The sequence below is a fragment of the Pelophylax lessonae genome (genome assembly GCF_965119305.1).
Source record: "Pelophylax lessonae genome assembly, chromosome: 6".
Taxonomy (NCBI): Eukaryota; Metazoa; Chordata; class Amphibia; order Anura; family Ranidae; genus Pelophylax; species Pelophylax lessonae.
In genome coordinates, this window is record NC_138773.1 from 113,523,765 (window position 1) to 113,540,015 (window position 16,251).

Sequence of the window (16,251 nt, forward strand, 5' to 3'; positions counted from 1 at the left end):
TCAACGTCTTTAAACGGAAAATCCAGGCTTTTTCTTCTTTTAGAAGAACTTTATCAAAGTCCCCTCTTCTGGGTGATATTTTTAAAGCCCAGAAGCCCATTACTTTAAGGCCTGTTGGGTCACTCCTATGTTTTTCAGCGAAGTGTAGGCCAATAGGGGTCTCCTCCTTGAGGCGTACACTTTTGAGGTGCTCCCCTATTCTGATACGTAATTGCCTTTTCGTCTTCCCTACATACATTTTATGACATGGACACTTTATAATATATAGAACTCGGGAGGTGGAGCAATTTATAAAAGATTCAACTTTGTACGTTGCCTTAGATTGAGTCAGTGTAAGTTTGTGTTTTTATTACATGAGGACAAATCTGACAGTGGCCACATGGGTACATTCCTTTGAGAGGTTGTAGTTCAGTGAGCCAATTTGACTTAATAGCACGTGTAAACTCAGAATGTACCAGATGGTCATTGAGATTCGTAGCTCTTTTAGCTGTTAACAGTGGACGTGGTCCTACTATATTTTTTAATAATTCATTATTTTGTAAGACATGCCAGTGTGATTGGAGGATTTGTCTCACATCATCCCACTGGCAGCCATATTTTGTGATTAGGCGCGGTAAATTAGGGTTTTCTGGTTTAGATTTAATTTGGTTCAGAAGCTCCTTTCTATCCCTAGCTGCCGCTTTTTTTCCTTGCTCTTTTTGATTATCCGGTGTGAGTACCCTCTCTCACGAAATCTCGCATATAGCTCTCTAGATTCCCGTAGGTAATCCACACCGGATGAGCAGTTACGTTTTATGCGAAAAAATTGTCCCACAGGGATCCCCATTTTCAGGCTAGTAGGATGATGGCTGTCGGCCCTTAGAAGGCTATTGGCCGCTGTTGGTTTACGAAAGGTGGTAGTGGTTAATCTTCCATCTTTTAGCTCAATATTTAAGTCCAGAAAGGAAAGAACTTTCCTATCGACTGTGTAGGTTAATCGAATATTTCGCTGATTGGCATTGAGTTCGAGCATGAACTGCTCCAGGTCGAGTGGTGTACCTGCCCAGACCATGAGCACATCATCTATGTACCTCAGCCAGGTCAAAGCATGGCTGAGGTACATAGGTGAGGTGTACACCACTTCTTCCTCCCACATGCCAAGGTGCAAACAGGCATACGACGGTGCCCAGGGGGCCCCCATGGCTGTTCCTCTAATTTGCTGGAAAAAGTTGTTACAAAATTGGAAAACATTGTTAAGCAAGGAGAATTCAAGTAACTCCAGGAGGAATTCATTTTGTGGGCCCAGTTGTGGAAATTTCTGCTCTAGATAATGATAGACTGATAGTAAGCCCCAGGGATGGGGAATAGAGGTATAGAGGGACTCAACGTCTATACCAACGAGCAAGACTGTAGTGGTGAACTCGAGATCCTGGATCTTGTTCAGGACGTCCCCCGTGTCTCTCACATACGAGGGAAGGTCCAGAACAAGATCCCTGATCAACGAGTCCAAATATTTACCAATCTTGTCCAGTGGGCCCCCGCAGCCTCTTTAATAACCTAATACTTCGGATAATAAAGTTAAATGATGATTTCTTTATATTCAAGAGTAATCATAAAAGCAACATATAAACTTGTCCATACACTCAGTACGTACATAAATGTCCATCTATGTCTCCATCATATACCCTGGCAATTATTGGATCTGGTAAACCATTTATAAAGATAATTATTTTTAATACAATATATATTTATATTGGAAAATACTGAATTACCTCAAGACTGCATTTGGTAGAATCTCAACAGAGGGCAGTATTGTACTTTTCATTAGATTCAGTATTTAAAAATAACTAGAACCTAATTATCTGATGACCTTTTGACCTGTCTGGCCAGTGAAAAGCCATTCATTATTTGAATTCTGACATTACTGTCAGACATAGTGTCTTTTTTTTTTTTTTATCTAACATCCTATATATATTCCACTATATCAATAATAGAATAAGACTTAATTGATATACAGCTTACACACAATATCAGGTATCTTTAAAAAATATAGTTTAAATGAACCTAATGGAATACACTGGGTTATTGTCCATTGTTAAATACAGACAGACTGGCAATACCATTGTCTTATCTGATGAGATGTCCATGTACCACTTATTTACAATCTAAGAGAAATACAAAGATCTCTGTTGAAATTCTAGACTCTCTTGTAAGAGTCATTTTGCTAAAGAACATATATGAACTTTCATTCACCTCCAAAACAAGATGGAAGCTGTGCTGTTCAAAATCTATATGTATGACTTAACCACTTAAGCCCCGGAGGATTTGGCTGCTAAAGGACCAGGGGTTTTTTTGCGATTTTTTACTGCGTGACTTTAACGGACAATTGCGCGGTCGTGCGACGCTGTACCTAAACAAATTTGACGTCCTTTTTTTCCCACAAACAGAGCTTTCTTTTGGTGGTATTTGATCACCTGTGCGATTTTTTGATCACGCGCTATAAACAAAAAAAGAGCGTAAATTTTGCAAAAATAACAATATTTTTCACATTTTTTTATATGAAATTCCCCAAAAAAAAAAATAAAAATCAAAATTTTTTAACATTTTTCGGCCAATTTGTTTTATGCTACCTATGTTTGGTAAAAAAAATCGCAAAAAGCGTATTTTGATTGGTTTGCGCAAAAGTTATCGCGTTTACTAACAAAGAGAAAGATTTTTGTCATTTTTGGTGTTTTTTTTTTTAACGCGTAATGGCGGCGATCTGCGATTTTTTTTTCGGTACTGCGACATTGCGGCGGACAGATCGGACCCTTGACTGACATTTTTGACACTTTTGGGGTTACCAGTGACATTACTGCAGTAATCAGTGCTATACATATGCACTGTTACTGCAAAAATGACACTGGCAGGGAAGGGGTTAACTTTATTGGACAGGGAGGGGTTAAGTGTGTCCTAGGGGCGTGCTTTCTACTGTGTAGGGACATTCCTATTGGTGTAAAAGCAAAGATCAACCGTTCTACATAGTAGAACGGTCAGATCTTTACTTTTACACAGGGAGAACTGACAGGCAGCTTGTTTACACAAGCTGCTCTGTCTTTCTCCCTTCACAGGAGCGATCGCAGTGTGACTGGCGGACATCGAGTCCGCCGGTCACACGCACTGACTTGCCTGTGAACGAGCCGCGGCGGGCGCGCGCCTCGGCGGGCGCGCGCCCGCCCGCGATAGGCTCGCAAGTCAGTGACAGGCGAGTGACGTACCGATACGTCACTCTGCCTGGCCGGGGCTGACCGCCGCAGTATATAGTCGTGCGGCGGTCGGCAACCGGTTAATATACATGGCTTTTTAAATCCATTTTTTTTCTATTATTTAATCACCCCAATAACCCTGACAAGACTTTAATCTTTATCTGGCAGCACAGCTGTCCCACCTGTTTCACCTGGGCAAGACTGACAGTACTTGTTTCCTCGCGTAACTATGCCCCCGGTGGTTCCCTCCCAACTGCCGACCCTGTCTGTCATCTTGCGGGGAATACGTGGCTCGGAGACCAGGAGGGATCCTAATTCTCTGCTCTACCACTACAGTCGGGTTTGGGAGGTGGTGATGGACAGAATGCACTACCCTCCGATACACACACATACTCCCCTGGGGCATAAGGAGACCCTGGCAGAATTCAGTTTGCTTCCGGACTCCACGTTGTGGAGTGGCAGGGGAATTTTTTTTTTTACCTTGCACATCTCCTGCAGGGGACCGACCTGCGCACGTATGAGGCTCTGAGCACGGCCTTCTCCCTACCTGATCATATGTTCTTCGGTTTCTATCAGGTTCGCCATGCCTTCCGGTCTCGGTTCCCTTCTGCCTCCTCCCAGATTGAGTCCATACCTATACTGGAATTGCTTCGGGGCACCGACCCCCCCCAGCACCTTATCTCTATATTATACACAGAATTTCACACGCCCTCTTCTACTGTTAATGCTTACGCTGTTAAAACCTGTTGGGAGTCTGATGTGGGTGCTATCGAGGATGAGGACTGGGGCGAGGCCCTTGAGACGTGCCAGCGGGTATCCCCTAGGTTATCGGACCGTCTCACGCAGTTTATTGTACACCGCTCCTACCTTACTCCTGTTGGCCTGGCAAGATACCGTTCTGGGGTCTCCCCGGATTGCCCGATGTGTCGCTCCTCACCTGGCACATTTTTCCATTTACTTTGGCAGTGTCCTTTGATGCAGGGATACTGCTAAAAAGTTGTGGCCTTTCCTCACGACCAGATGGGGTCCCCCCCTGCAGTTGGACCCTAAGCAATGTATTCTGAATATTTACCCAAATGAAGACCTGGATAAGTTCTTGGCCACTTTTCTACAAGTCACGTTCTTTATTGCCAGAAAATTGGTAGCTAGGCAGTGGATGCAGGAGCATCCCCCTGCATTCGCTGTGTGGCTGAAGGAGGGCAATGATGATCTTCTATACCATAAACTCGTACCAACATAGGGGTTGCCCGGATGTATAAGATCTGGGACAGGTGGTTACAGTGCTCTGATACCTGTAATTAATGAAGAGTATGCTCCCCCCGGAGTCGGGTTCCCTTGATTTGACACATTGCCTCACCAATGTTGTCTTATGTACTGCACTTCAACTTGTCCTGCCTGTACATGCTGCTTGTTTCTTTCAGTGCAGTCTTGGTTATTGTGTTTGTACTATGCTGAAATGTTTTTTTTCAATAAACTAATAAAAAAAAGAAACTGCTCAACAGTTCTGAAATTGTCTTTGATGCATATTGAAACCAAAATATGACTAATATATTCAGTTTGTGAAGGTCTGGACTGCAGGCAGGTGAGTTAAGCACCCAGACTTGTCTTTGAAGCCATGATGTTGCGTGTTTAGGTGACACAGCTAACGGTGTTCAGACAGTGCTTTTTGGAAGTCTTCCTGAGCCCATGCAGTGATGTCATCAGAGAATCATGCTCGTTTTTATGCAGTGCCGTCTGAGGGCCAGACTATAATGGACTTCTAGTTTTGCTTTCGGCTTTGTCCCTTAACGCATTGAGTTATCCAGAATCCTGCAATCTTTAATATGTACTGTAGATTAGCTTTTGAAATTTTTGTTTGAAAGCAACTATAGACCAGTGAGTCTGACATCAATAGTAGGCAAATTAATGGAAACCCTATTAAAGGATAGGATTGTGGAACATCTTAAATCCCATGGATTGCAAGATGAAAAACATGGGTTTACTTCAGGGAGATCATGTCAAACAAATCTTATAGATTTTTTTGACTGGGTGACTAAAATAATAGACGGTGGAGGTGCAGTAGACATTGCATATCTAGATTTTAGTAAGGCTTTTGACACTGTCCCACATAGAAGACTTCTCAATAAACTGCAGTCATTGAGCATAGACTCCCATATTGTTGAGTGGATTAGGCAGTGGCTGAGTGACAGACAACAGAGGGTTGTAGTCAATGGAGAACATTCAGATCAAGGTCATGTTACCAGTGGGGTACCTCAGGGATCTCTACTGGGACCAATTTTGTTTAATATCTTCATAAGTGATATTGCAAAAGGCCTCGATGGTAAGGTTTGTCTTTTGCTGATGACACAAAGATATGTAACAGGGTTGATGTTCCTGGAGGGAAACGCCAAATGGAAAAGGATTTAGGAAAACTAAATGGTCAGAACTCTGGCAACTGAAATTTAATGTGGATAAGTGCAAGATAATGCACCTGGGGCGTAAAAACCCAAGGGCAGAATATAGAATATTTGACACAGACCTGACCTCAGTATCTGAGGAAAGGGATTTAGGAGTAATTATTTCAAAAGACTTAAAGGTGGGAAGACAATGTAATAGAGCAGCACGAAATGCCAGCAGAATGCTTGGATGTATAGGGAGAGGTATAAGCAGTAGAAAGAGAGAAGTGCTTATGCCGCTGTACAGAACACTGGTGAGACCTCACTTGGAGTATTGTGCGCGGTACTGGAGGCCATATCTCCAGAAGGATATAGATACTCTAGAGTTCAGAGAAGAGCTACTAAACTAGTACATGGATTGCAGGAAAAAAACTTACCAGGAAAGGTTAAAGGACCTTGACATGTATAGCTTGGAAGAAAGAAGAGACAGAGGGGATATGATAGAAACTTTTTAAATACATAAAGGGAATCAACTCGGTAAAGGAGAGCATATTTAAAAGAAGAAACTACCACAAGAGGACACAGTTTTTTAAATTAGAGGGGCAAAGTTTTAAAAGTAATATGAGGAAGTATTACTTTACTGAGAGAATAGTGGATGCATGGAATAACCTTCCTGCAGAAGTGGTAGCTGCAAATACAGTGAAGGAGTTTAAGCATGCATGGGATAGGCATAAGGCTATCCTTCATATAAGGTGGGGCCAGGGACTATTCATAGGATTCAGATATATTGGGCAGACTAGATGGGCCAAATGGTTCTTATCTGCCGACACATTCTATGTTTCTATGACCAGTGCGTAAAGCAAAGTCCATGCGCTGGCTTTGGACTTGATAAAACACAGTGGACCAACACCAGTAGATATGGCCCCCAAATCATCACTAACTGTGTAAACTTCACACTGGACGTCCTGCAACTTAGATTCTGTGCCTCTCCACATTTCCTCCAGACTCTGGAAAATTTTACATTTGGAAATCAAGGTCCTACAGTCCGTGATTTGGGGAGCCATGTCATCTGCTGGTGTTGGTCCATTGTGTTTTTCATCAAGTCCAAAGTCAGCGCAGCCCTCTACCAGGAAATTCTAGAGCACTTCATGCTTCCCACTGCTGACCAGCTGTAGAGATTCTGATTTCAATTTCCATCAGGACTTGGCACCTGCCCACACTGCCAAAAGTGCCAATATTTGTTTTTTATTATGGTATCACCATGCTTGCTTGGCCAGCAAACTCTCCTGACCTAAACCACAGAGTCTTATGTAGTATTCAAATTTTCGGAGATAGTGAATTTTGGACTTTCACTAGCTTTAAGCCATAATCCTTGATTAAAAGAGAAACGCTTGAAATATCACTGTGTAATGCATCAATATAAAGTGAGTTTCCCTTTTTGACATGAATTTTTGACATTTTAACTTTTTTGTTATTGTAGTTTTATGAGATGCACTTGTATGTCAACCAGAAAAAAATTTGCTGCACAATTCTGGATAAAATGAGAATCCCAATTTTTTTTTGCTTAAAATCAAGATCACCATTCTTGGCTTAACATCATCCCCCACATTATACAGGAAAAATTGGGCTAACTTTAGGGTTTAGGGATTTACAGTGTCTTCCTGCTCTTCTTACAAGGTTCTAACCAGAGTGTGGGAAAATTTGCAACAGGGGTATAGAAAGAGGGGAAAAAATAACCTGATGGGTTCTAGCCTTCCCTACTCTACCCTACCTGGTAAAACTTTGTCAGCAGGAAAGGCAGTGAAGGTAGATCTCTAACTGAACTCCAGATAGCAGTAAAAAATTATATCCATAAACCAAAAAAAATGCTATTTTTGCCATACTTTCTGTCATATTTTCTATCTATAGGTAAATACAGAATTAACTTTTTTTTCCGATGTTGGTCCCAATGGAAGCTATGGATAAATATCCTTGGTTGCAATCGCAATTTGCACATATGCCATGAACATTTCTTATAGTGACTGTAAATTGTAAGCGTGGTCGTTTATCGTTAAAAAAAACAATCTGAATACTTTCCAGTTCTGTTGAATGGAATTATACAGAGCGGCCCCGAAGCTCCCCTTAGGTCCCTGGCAGCGCTCCTGGCTCCACATCTTATGGTGGGACTTGTACGTGCCCCCTTCATAGCCTCGCTGTCTGCATCCATTAACATAGTGGGACTCAGTCCTGCCCCCCCCCCCCCTGCTCCCTCATCACTGCCTTTGATTGACAGCAGCGGCAGCCAGCGGAAAGGTGCTCAACTTCTATAAGAGCAGTGTGAATGGCAAGCTTCAAGCTGCTTTCTCAAAGGCAATAAAGCACCCTTCTGCTCCACTTTGGAAATGTATATACATTTAATGGGAGTGCTATTTGTTGCTTTAAACAAGCTGCTAGCAAGTTTCCACAAGTGTTGAAAGCTTGTTTTAAAGTGGCAATCTGCATTCCCGTGGTAAACCTTTCCAAACTGGAGCTGAATGGTACTTTTAACAAGCTTCAGCAAAGCTTGCTGAGAACTTTGTAAAAGCTTGCTGTTCACACTTCTCCTATATAAACTGAAGCCTGCATGAAACCGGCCTCATGCAGCTGAGAACAGTGGTTGTGTTCATTTTATAATAAAAAATAAAAATCTTTATAATGGAGATGTATGCATACACAAAAATGTATTGCCTTTAACATTTTAAACTGGTTAGAAAGTTTTACAAGGTTCACAAACTTTAAAGAGTATCTTTACCCTGTAAATAAATGTAAAAGCCGCAGCTATAGATGCCAGCTTTAAAAAAAAAAAAAGTACTTGCCTGTCCCAGGATCCAGCTATGTTCTCACCCGGCTCTTTGCTGGTCTTTGGGTCCAGATGCTGGCAACTTGACACTGGGAAGCCAACTGTGACAACTTGCAGCTACACAGCTGGCTGCCCGAGCTACGCTGCGCCCCGTGAATGGTTCTGCAGTCTCCTGGGACCTGTATCCTATCCAAGAGGCGGAGCGGAGTTGAAGGTGTCGAACTTACGGTCAGATTGCTGTGTCAAAATCCAGTACCCCCCTCTAAAAAGACATTGGAAATATGAGAGCAAAAGGTGGTGGGGGGGGGGGAGGGTGACATTCCCTCTTGGGTGACATTCTGCTTTAATCATAGCTTAAAATTTCAGCATATAATTGTATTTTTTCTGATCTGCATTAGATTTCGCTAAATTCAAAAAGTTCGACTTCAGATTGAGCCTTTTAATGTCCAAATTGTAGGGATCCTTGCTGTTATCTTTGTACCATGTGTTTTTTTATTTTGGATTACCCTCTAATTTGAGAAGGAGTGCAATTTAGAACACACCCTGATTTTGTTTGCTATCCAGAACTGTTAGGGTCTGCCTTTTCAGGTCAGGTTTTCTATGATTGTTTTGGTCTTAATTGGAAATGAATAAGGTCCACTATTTTATGGTGAAGTTGCGATAGAGCGATCTATAAATGGAGAGATAAAAGAGAAACTTCTTTTTTTTTTTTTTTTTTTTTTTTCTTCCAGGTAATATCCAAGTGTCCTGGATAGATGATACATCAGCATTTGTCTCTCTCAGCAAACCAGATCAAGTACAAATAGGTAAGAGATGCTGTGTTGTCTCATTGTTAGAACATGTACTAAAAGGAAAAATATTTTTAGGGTTTCTATTTTGTGCATTTGTGACCAAGTGTTTAGATGATATCTTTGCAATAATTTGTGTCTGTAGATCTAAAAATTTATTTAACATTCGGAACAAGCGGATCCAGGCTGGCATGGACAGTTTTTTGCATCATAAGCTTGCTAAATCATGGCTTTAGCAAAGCGATCATTGGGGGTACAGTGCTTGCCAACACTAGAGGAAAAAGATTTGGGGGTACTTATTTCAGATTGAAAATGAGCAAACCATGTGACCAGGTAGGGGGAAAAGCTAATCAAATGCTAGGATGCATAACTAGAGGGAACACCAGTGGGGGGGGGGGGGGGGTTATTATCAGTAAGTTATATTTGGATATTTTATATTTGGAGATTTAATCTCTCAGATAAGATTTGGATTAATAAATGTTCTTTGACCATGAGTGAAGGCTTTAATACAACAACAAAAATGTATTGGTAAGAAGGTCTAAACTAATACACAACAATCTATTAAAAAAAGAATTACATAAAGGAATATAGAGGATAATACTCAAAACGTTAAGCATGTATACATATAAGTGCTAGATGTCCTGATATTTACCAGTGGGATAGTATGGGGGGGCGCGCCCTGGGGGGGGGCGCCCTGTACGGATTGGGTTTTCTCCCTCTGTCTCTGCCTCTGTCCCTCTCCCTTGACTTTAAACTAATATAGACCTATCGCTCGTAGACTTGCATAGTTACATAGTTTGTGAGGTTGAAAAAAAGACCTCAATCCATTCAGTTCATCCTATGATGTGGGTTTTGCTGTTAACCGTACATTGAATACCCCTGTATGTTGTGGTCTTTAAGGTGCCCATCTAATAGTTTTTTAAACTATCGATGCTCCCCGCTGATACGACTGCTTGTGGAAGAGAATTCCACATCCTTACTGCTGACAGTGAAGAACACCTTACCTTTTTTAAGGTTAAACAGTTTCTCCTCTAGTTTTAGTGAGTGGCCACGTGTCTTATTATATTCCCTTTCTCTAAAAAGTTTGTTCCTTATGCAAGGGTCATTACCAGTACAGTATTTGTACATTGATACCATATCTCCCCTCAATAGCCTCTTCTCCAGAGAGAATAAGTTCAGTGCTTGTAGTCTTTCCTTATAGCTGATGCCCTCCATTCCCCTAATTATTTTTGTTGCCCTTCTCTGGACTCTCTCCAGTTCCAGCACATCCTTCCTGAGGACCGGTGCCCAGAACTGGACAGCATACTCCAGATGTGGCCGGACCAGAGTCTTGTAGAGTGGGAGAATAATCTCTTTATTTCTGGAGTGAATTCTCTTTTTTATACATGCCAGTATTCTGTTGGCTTTGCTTGCAGCGGCTTGGCATTGCATGCCACTGCCAAGCCGGTTGTCCACCAGTACTCCCAGGTCCTTTATCATCTAGACTCACCCAGAGGTTTTCCCCCCCAGTGAGTAGCTTGCTTTCGTGTTTCTGGCACCCAAGTGCATTACTTCACATTTTTCAACATTAAACCTCATCTGCCATGTAGTTTCCCACCCCATTATTTTGTTCAGGTCCGCTTGTAAGGTTTCCACATCCTGCATAGAAGATATTGGCATGCTTAGTTTAGTATCATCCACAAAAATACTGAGATTGTACTAGATATCCCCTCCTCTAGATCATTTATAAATAACTTACAGGATTGGTCCCAGGATAGAACCTTGGGGGACCCCACTTTCCACACCCGCTCAATCCGAGTACTGCCCATTTATCACCACCCTCTGGACTCTCCCCTGGAGCCAGTTCTCTATCCAGGTACTCACCCCATGGTCCATTCCTACATTCTTTACATGGGGCCATCCCGATTGGGAAACTATTCTACCCCTCTCCTTCATCCGGATTAGACAATTTCCCCAACTCCTAGATTTAGCATAGCTTACTAGCACCTCCTCTTGGAGAAAATTAATTTATTATGCCAGGTCATAACTTTCTCTTGAATGGGACATTACGTATGCAAGGTCATATCCTGGGCAAATGTCTATTCCTGAACAAATTCCCATATTCTCTGCATATCTAAAGAGTGCGTCTTTTTAAGAGGATATAGTGTTCGTTCTAGAACCATGTTGAAAAGGCCAGCGTCTAGAGAATTAATTCAGTCCCGTATAGTCTGCGATGGGGACAACATCTAAGTTATGTTCCTTTTCTCACGCATCAGTTTACGACGGGTAAATAAAAGGGCATGCTCTGTGGCACCTAACCTGTTTAGCCCAAACTTAAATTTCTGCACTTTATAAGAAACTGGTAAATCAATTAGGTTCTCAAACGAATGCCTGACAATCTGGTTCCCAGAGATGTGTACATATAACTATATTAACCTAATAAAAACATTTCTCTTTCGTTCATTGACTGACACAGCTCCTGATCTTCTTAATCATTGGGTTATACTGCCCCCTACAGGAGTAGGACACTAGGCAGAAAAAGAATCTGGCTATGCCTATGGGCAGTCCCAGGGGGTATACTTTCTCTCACCTATAGTTACTAAGTTTTTTTTTTTTTTTTTTTTTTTTTTTAGTTTTTTTTATAGTCCGGACCTAGTTTCTTGCTGGGATCTCTGGTCCTGGCAATTTAACCTCTGAGTTGAATGTCTCGCGAGGTCCCATATGACTCGAAATATATGGGACGAAAAAATACGGTCGAAATCGTAGTGTTCCTCCTGGCCGACAGCCCCCCAATTTCAATAGAGAAAAGGTTCTGTCTGGAGAGCCTCATCCCCCTGGTGCTGGCTCCTGGATCTTTTCACTTCCTGATCGCTGCGCATGGAGTGCAAATTATCCTGGTGGCTGCAGGTGCCTCTTTCTGCTAGGTGGTGAGTCTGCTGGGGTTTTCTCCCTCTCTGCTGAGGATCGCTTGGTGCTTTGTGCCTGGTGCCTGGTTGGGGGTTATCCCCTTGCATTGTGTTAGACTTTTTGTGGGGTCCCCCTGGTGACTCATGGGCTCTTTGAAGCACATTTTCCCCATCTGATCCCCTCTCTGAGGTTGCGGTTCCCAAACATCCATTGATACACTAACTAATCCTGGAGTCCTTTGTGTCCCGGGTGGAGGTGGCTTTCGGGCGATGGGCTAGCAAAAAGGCTCCTGCCTTTGCTAGGTTGGTGAAACAGCTGGTCCAGGGGCTGCAGTTTATCTGTGGTGCCTCTTTGGATGCGGCTCAACTCTGTTTCGGCAGTGGTCCTCCAGCGTGTCTTTTGGCTTAAATGCTGGTCTGCGGACCACACTTCTAAAAAAGCCTTGACTGATCTCCCCTTTCTAGGGGATCGCCTGTTTGGAACTACCCTGGATGAGACAACATTAAAGGTCTCACAGAGAGCTCTTTTCTTCCGCAGGCTACTAAGGGCAAAGGACCTTGCCATAGACGTAGGCCCTCCTTCGCTCATTAGTTTACTGTCCCCAAGGGTCGACTGACAAGGGCTTGGAGCCTTTCAGGGCCTCCTCTGGAGGATCCAAACAAGCCTGGCAGGCCAAGAGCGGGCTTCTCCAGACCAGCGAACAAGGCTACATATGTGTAAAGGTGTGCGCTTTCACCCGTATCGGGGGTGGAGGGACGTCTACGTTGGTTTTCGGACCCGTGAACTTCCCTAGTACGAGACAAGTGGGTCCACAAAATGTTTCAGTCCGGCTACAAGATCGAGGTTCACTCTTGTTCCCCGGCAAGGTTCTTTCCTTCAAACTTGCACCTGTCCCCAGACCGCTTGCAGGGTCTGTTTGGGGCCGTACGAGACCTGTTACTTTAAAGGATGATTGTCCTGGTTCCGACTTCAGTATGTTTTCAGGGTTTTTCCTCAAACCTGTTTACAGTTCCCAGAAAAGAAGGCAAGGTGCATTCAATCCTGGACCTCATAGTGCTGAATTGCTTTGTGCGGGTGCAGAAGTTCAGGATGGAGTCCAGCCGTGGGAAAGGAGCATTATCGGTTTGTGGCAATTACCCTTTGATCTTGCCTCTGCGCCTTTTGTCTTCGCTAAAGTTTTTTAGCATTTAAGCAAACGAGGGGGTGTGGTACCGAGCTACTTGGACGACCTCGTTCTGTGAGCGGAGTCTCCTACTTCTCTGGTGGAAAACCTGAAAATCACTATAACTATGGGAGTTAGGCTGGATTCTGAGTTTTCAGAAGTCTGCTCTGGTTCCGTTCACAAAGCTGGACTATCTGGGTCTGACCCTGGACTCTGCCTTAGCAAGAGTACTCCTTCCTCTGGACAAACTCCAGAAATTGCAGGCTGCAATTCGTCTCCTGCTGTCGCGCAAATGGTCATCCCTCCAGACTTGCATTCGTGTGCTGGGCCTTATGGTGTCTACCTTCAAGGTGGTTCCGTTTGCAGTTTCATGAGGTCCCTGCAAAGGGAGATTCTGGCCAAATGGGACAAGACTCCGCAGTCTCTGGACAATCGGATCCGGCTGAGCCAGGGGATGGGAATGGATTCCCTGATATGGTGGGTTCAATCTCCAGCGCTTCAGCTGGGCAAATCCTTCCTCCCCCTTGTATTGGACAGTGGTCACCACAGATGCCAGGGGATCTGGACTCTGGAAGAGTCCAGACTATTGATCAATACCTTGGAACTGCGAGCAATCAGACTGTGCCTGGACCATTGGACGAATCGTCTACAGGGATGTCCAGTGCGCATTCAATTGGACAATACCACGGCTGTGGCTTATATCAATAACCAAGGGGGCACAAAGTGTCCTGGCAGCTCTGGAGTTAGTTGGAATTCTAAGGTGAGCAGAACAGTTTGTTCTAGCCCTCTCTGCCGTACACATTCCCGGGGTGGAAAACTGGCAGGCGGAATACCGCTGTCGGCAGGCGTTAGACCAAGGGGAGGGGTTTTTTCATCCAGAGGGGTTTCTTAATCCTGAGGGGTTTCATCAGTTGTCTCCAGTGGGGCATCCCAAGGTATATCTGTTTCAGTCTTGGCTCAACAGAAAGGTGCACAGGTTTTTCGTTTGGTCACGGGATCCTCTGGCAGATGCGCTGGTGACCCTGTGGGATCAGTCTCGTCTGATTTACGCTTTCCCTCCTGTCAAGCTTCTGCCAAGACTTTTATGCAGATCGAGGCAGAAGGGATTCCGGTCATCTTAGTGGCTCCGGACTGCCCAGTATTGGTACGCCGATCAGGTGCGGCTGGTTGCCGACGTTCCTTGGAAGTTTCCTCTCAGGGAGGATTTGCTTTCACAAGGACCTATCCTCCATCCTGCTTAAGTCGCTTGCTTTGACGGCTTGGCTGTTGCGCCAGGTGCTGATTGATAGGTTTATCTGAGTCGGTGATTCCAACACTGTTAACAGCTAAAAAATTTACTTCTAGGAAGATCTACCATCATACGTGGAAGATGTACATTGCGTGGTGTTTTTTGAGGTTCATCCTCATTCCTTCTCGGTGGCTTGCATCTTGACCTTCCTTAAACAGGGGGTTTGAACAGAAATTGGCCTTGAGTACCTCAAGGGCCAGGTGTCGGCTTTGGCAGTCTGCTTCAAACGACCCTTTGCCACACGCTCCCTGGTGCTTACCTTTCTTCAGGGGGTCCGACGTTGGGTTCCTCCAGTGCAGTCTCCCGTGCTACCTTGGGACCTCAATTTCGTGCGTTCGGTCCTCCCAGAAGCCTCCCTTTGAGAATCCCGGAAGATTCCCTTGCTTACGCTGTCTCAAAAGGTGGCTTTTTTGGTGGCCATCACCTCTGCGCCCAGGGTGTCGGAAATATTGGCGTTATCCTGTCCACCTTACTTGGTGATCCAGAGATAGTGGTTCTTCGTCCCTGTCTGTCGTTCCTCCCAAAAGTTGTCTCTGCATTTAATTTGAATGAAGACCTTGTGTTGCCTTCCCTGTGTCCCAGGCCAAAATATCCAAAGGAAATAGCCTTGCATGCCTTGGATGTGGTCCGGGCAATTGGTGTACCTGGCAGCTATGGAGTCTTTTAGGAAGTCAGACTTTGTGCTCATGGATGGAAAGGTTGTTGGCTTCCTCTGCAGCCATTTCCAGATGGCTTAGACAGGCGGTTATTCAGACCTACTCCATCAGGTGTCAGGTTCCTCCTTTCCCTTTTAAAGGGGCACTCTACTAAGGCACTTGGTTCCTTCTGGGCATTGCATCGTCAGGCGTCCGTGATGCAGGTTTGCAAGGCGGTCACCTGGTCGTTGGTGCACACATTAACAAAGTACTGTAAATGGGATTTTTGACTTACCGTAAAATTAATTTCTCTGATGTTCATTGACAGACACAGCACCCACCCCCTGTGGAGCTGTAATTCTTCTGATACTGCTTGTACCCTCAAACTGAGTAGCCATTGCAGATTGGGAGTATACCCCTTGGACTGCCCATAGACTTAGCCAGATTATTTTTCTGCCTAGTGTCCTACTCCTGTAGGAGACAGTATAACCCAATAGTCATGAAGATCAGGAGCTGTGTCTGTCAATGAAGATCAAAGGATTTAACAGCAAGTCAAAATCCCATTATTTTATACCACTAAACCATGTTACCTATTTAAAAATATTAATATACAAATAGCTGCAGTTGTGATGGAGATTGCACATAAACTCATAAGGCAACAGAGGTCCTGATTCCTCCTATATAGATCTATACAGTGGGACCGCATTTAGAATACGGTGTCCAGAGACTGGTAACAAAAATGGTGAAGGATGAAACCTCAGGAGCGACTTCGGGAACTTAATATGTACAGTCTGGAGGGAAAAGGGGAAACATGATTGAAACCTTTATATACATCAAGGGAGTGAATAAGGTTTAAGAGGGCAGGATTTTAAATATGAAGCCAGTATCAAGAGCATAGGTATATGACCTCAAACTGGAGGAAAGTTCAAAACTAATCTTAAAGTGGTATTTTACTGGAAGGGTAGTTTGGAATAAACTTCAGGCAGAGGTAGCGAGTTAGCAAAAAGTGGTTACAAACATAATTGAGACAAGCCTAGATCTATACTCGTACAGAAAAAAAAAACATATAACACTA

At 43.8% G+C, this 16,251-nt stretch overlaps 1 protein-coding gene across 1 annotated transcript in view; it reads left to right on the forward strand.

Moving 5' to 3' along the window:
• Positions 1 to 16,251, forward strand: part of PARN (poly(A)-specific ribonuclease) — a 327,504-nt gene that overhangs the window by 175,151 nt on the left and 136,102 nt on the right. Inside the window, exon 21 of the mRNA XM_082262315.1 lies at positions 9,149 to 9,223. Within this exon, the coding sequence (XP_082118441.1) occupies positions 9,149 to 9,223 (75 nt within the window). The remainder of the gene's footprint in view (positions 1 to 9,148; positions 9,224 to 16,251) is intronic.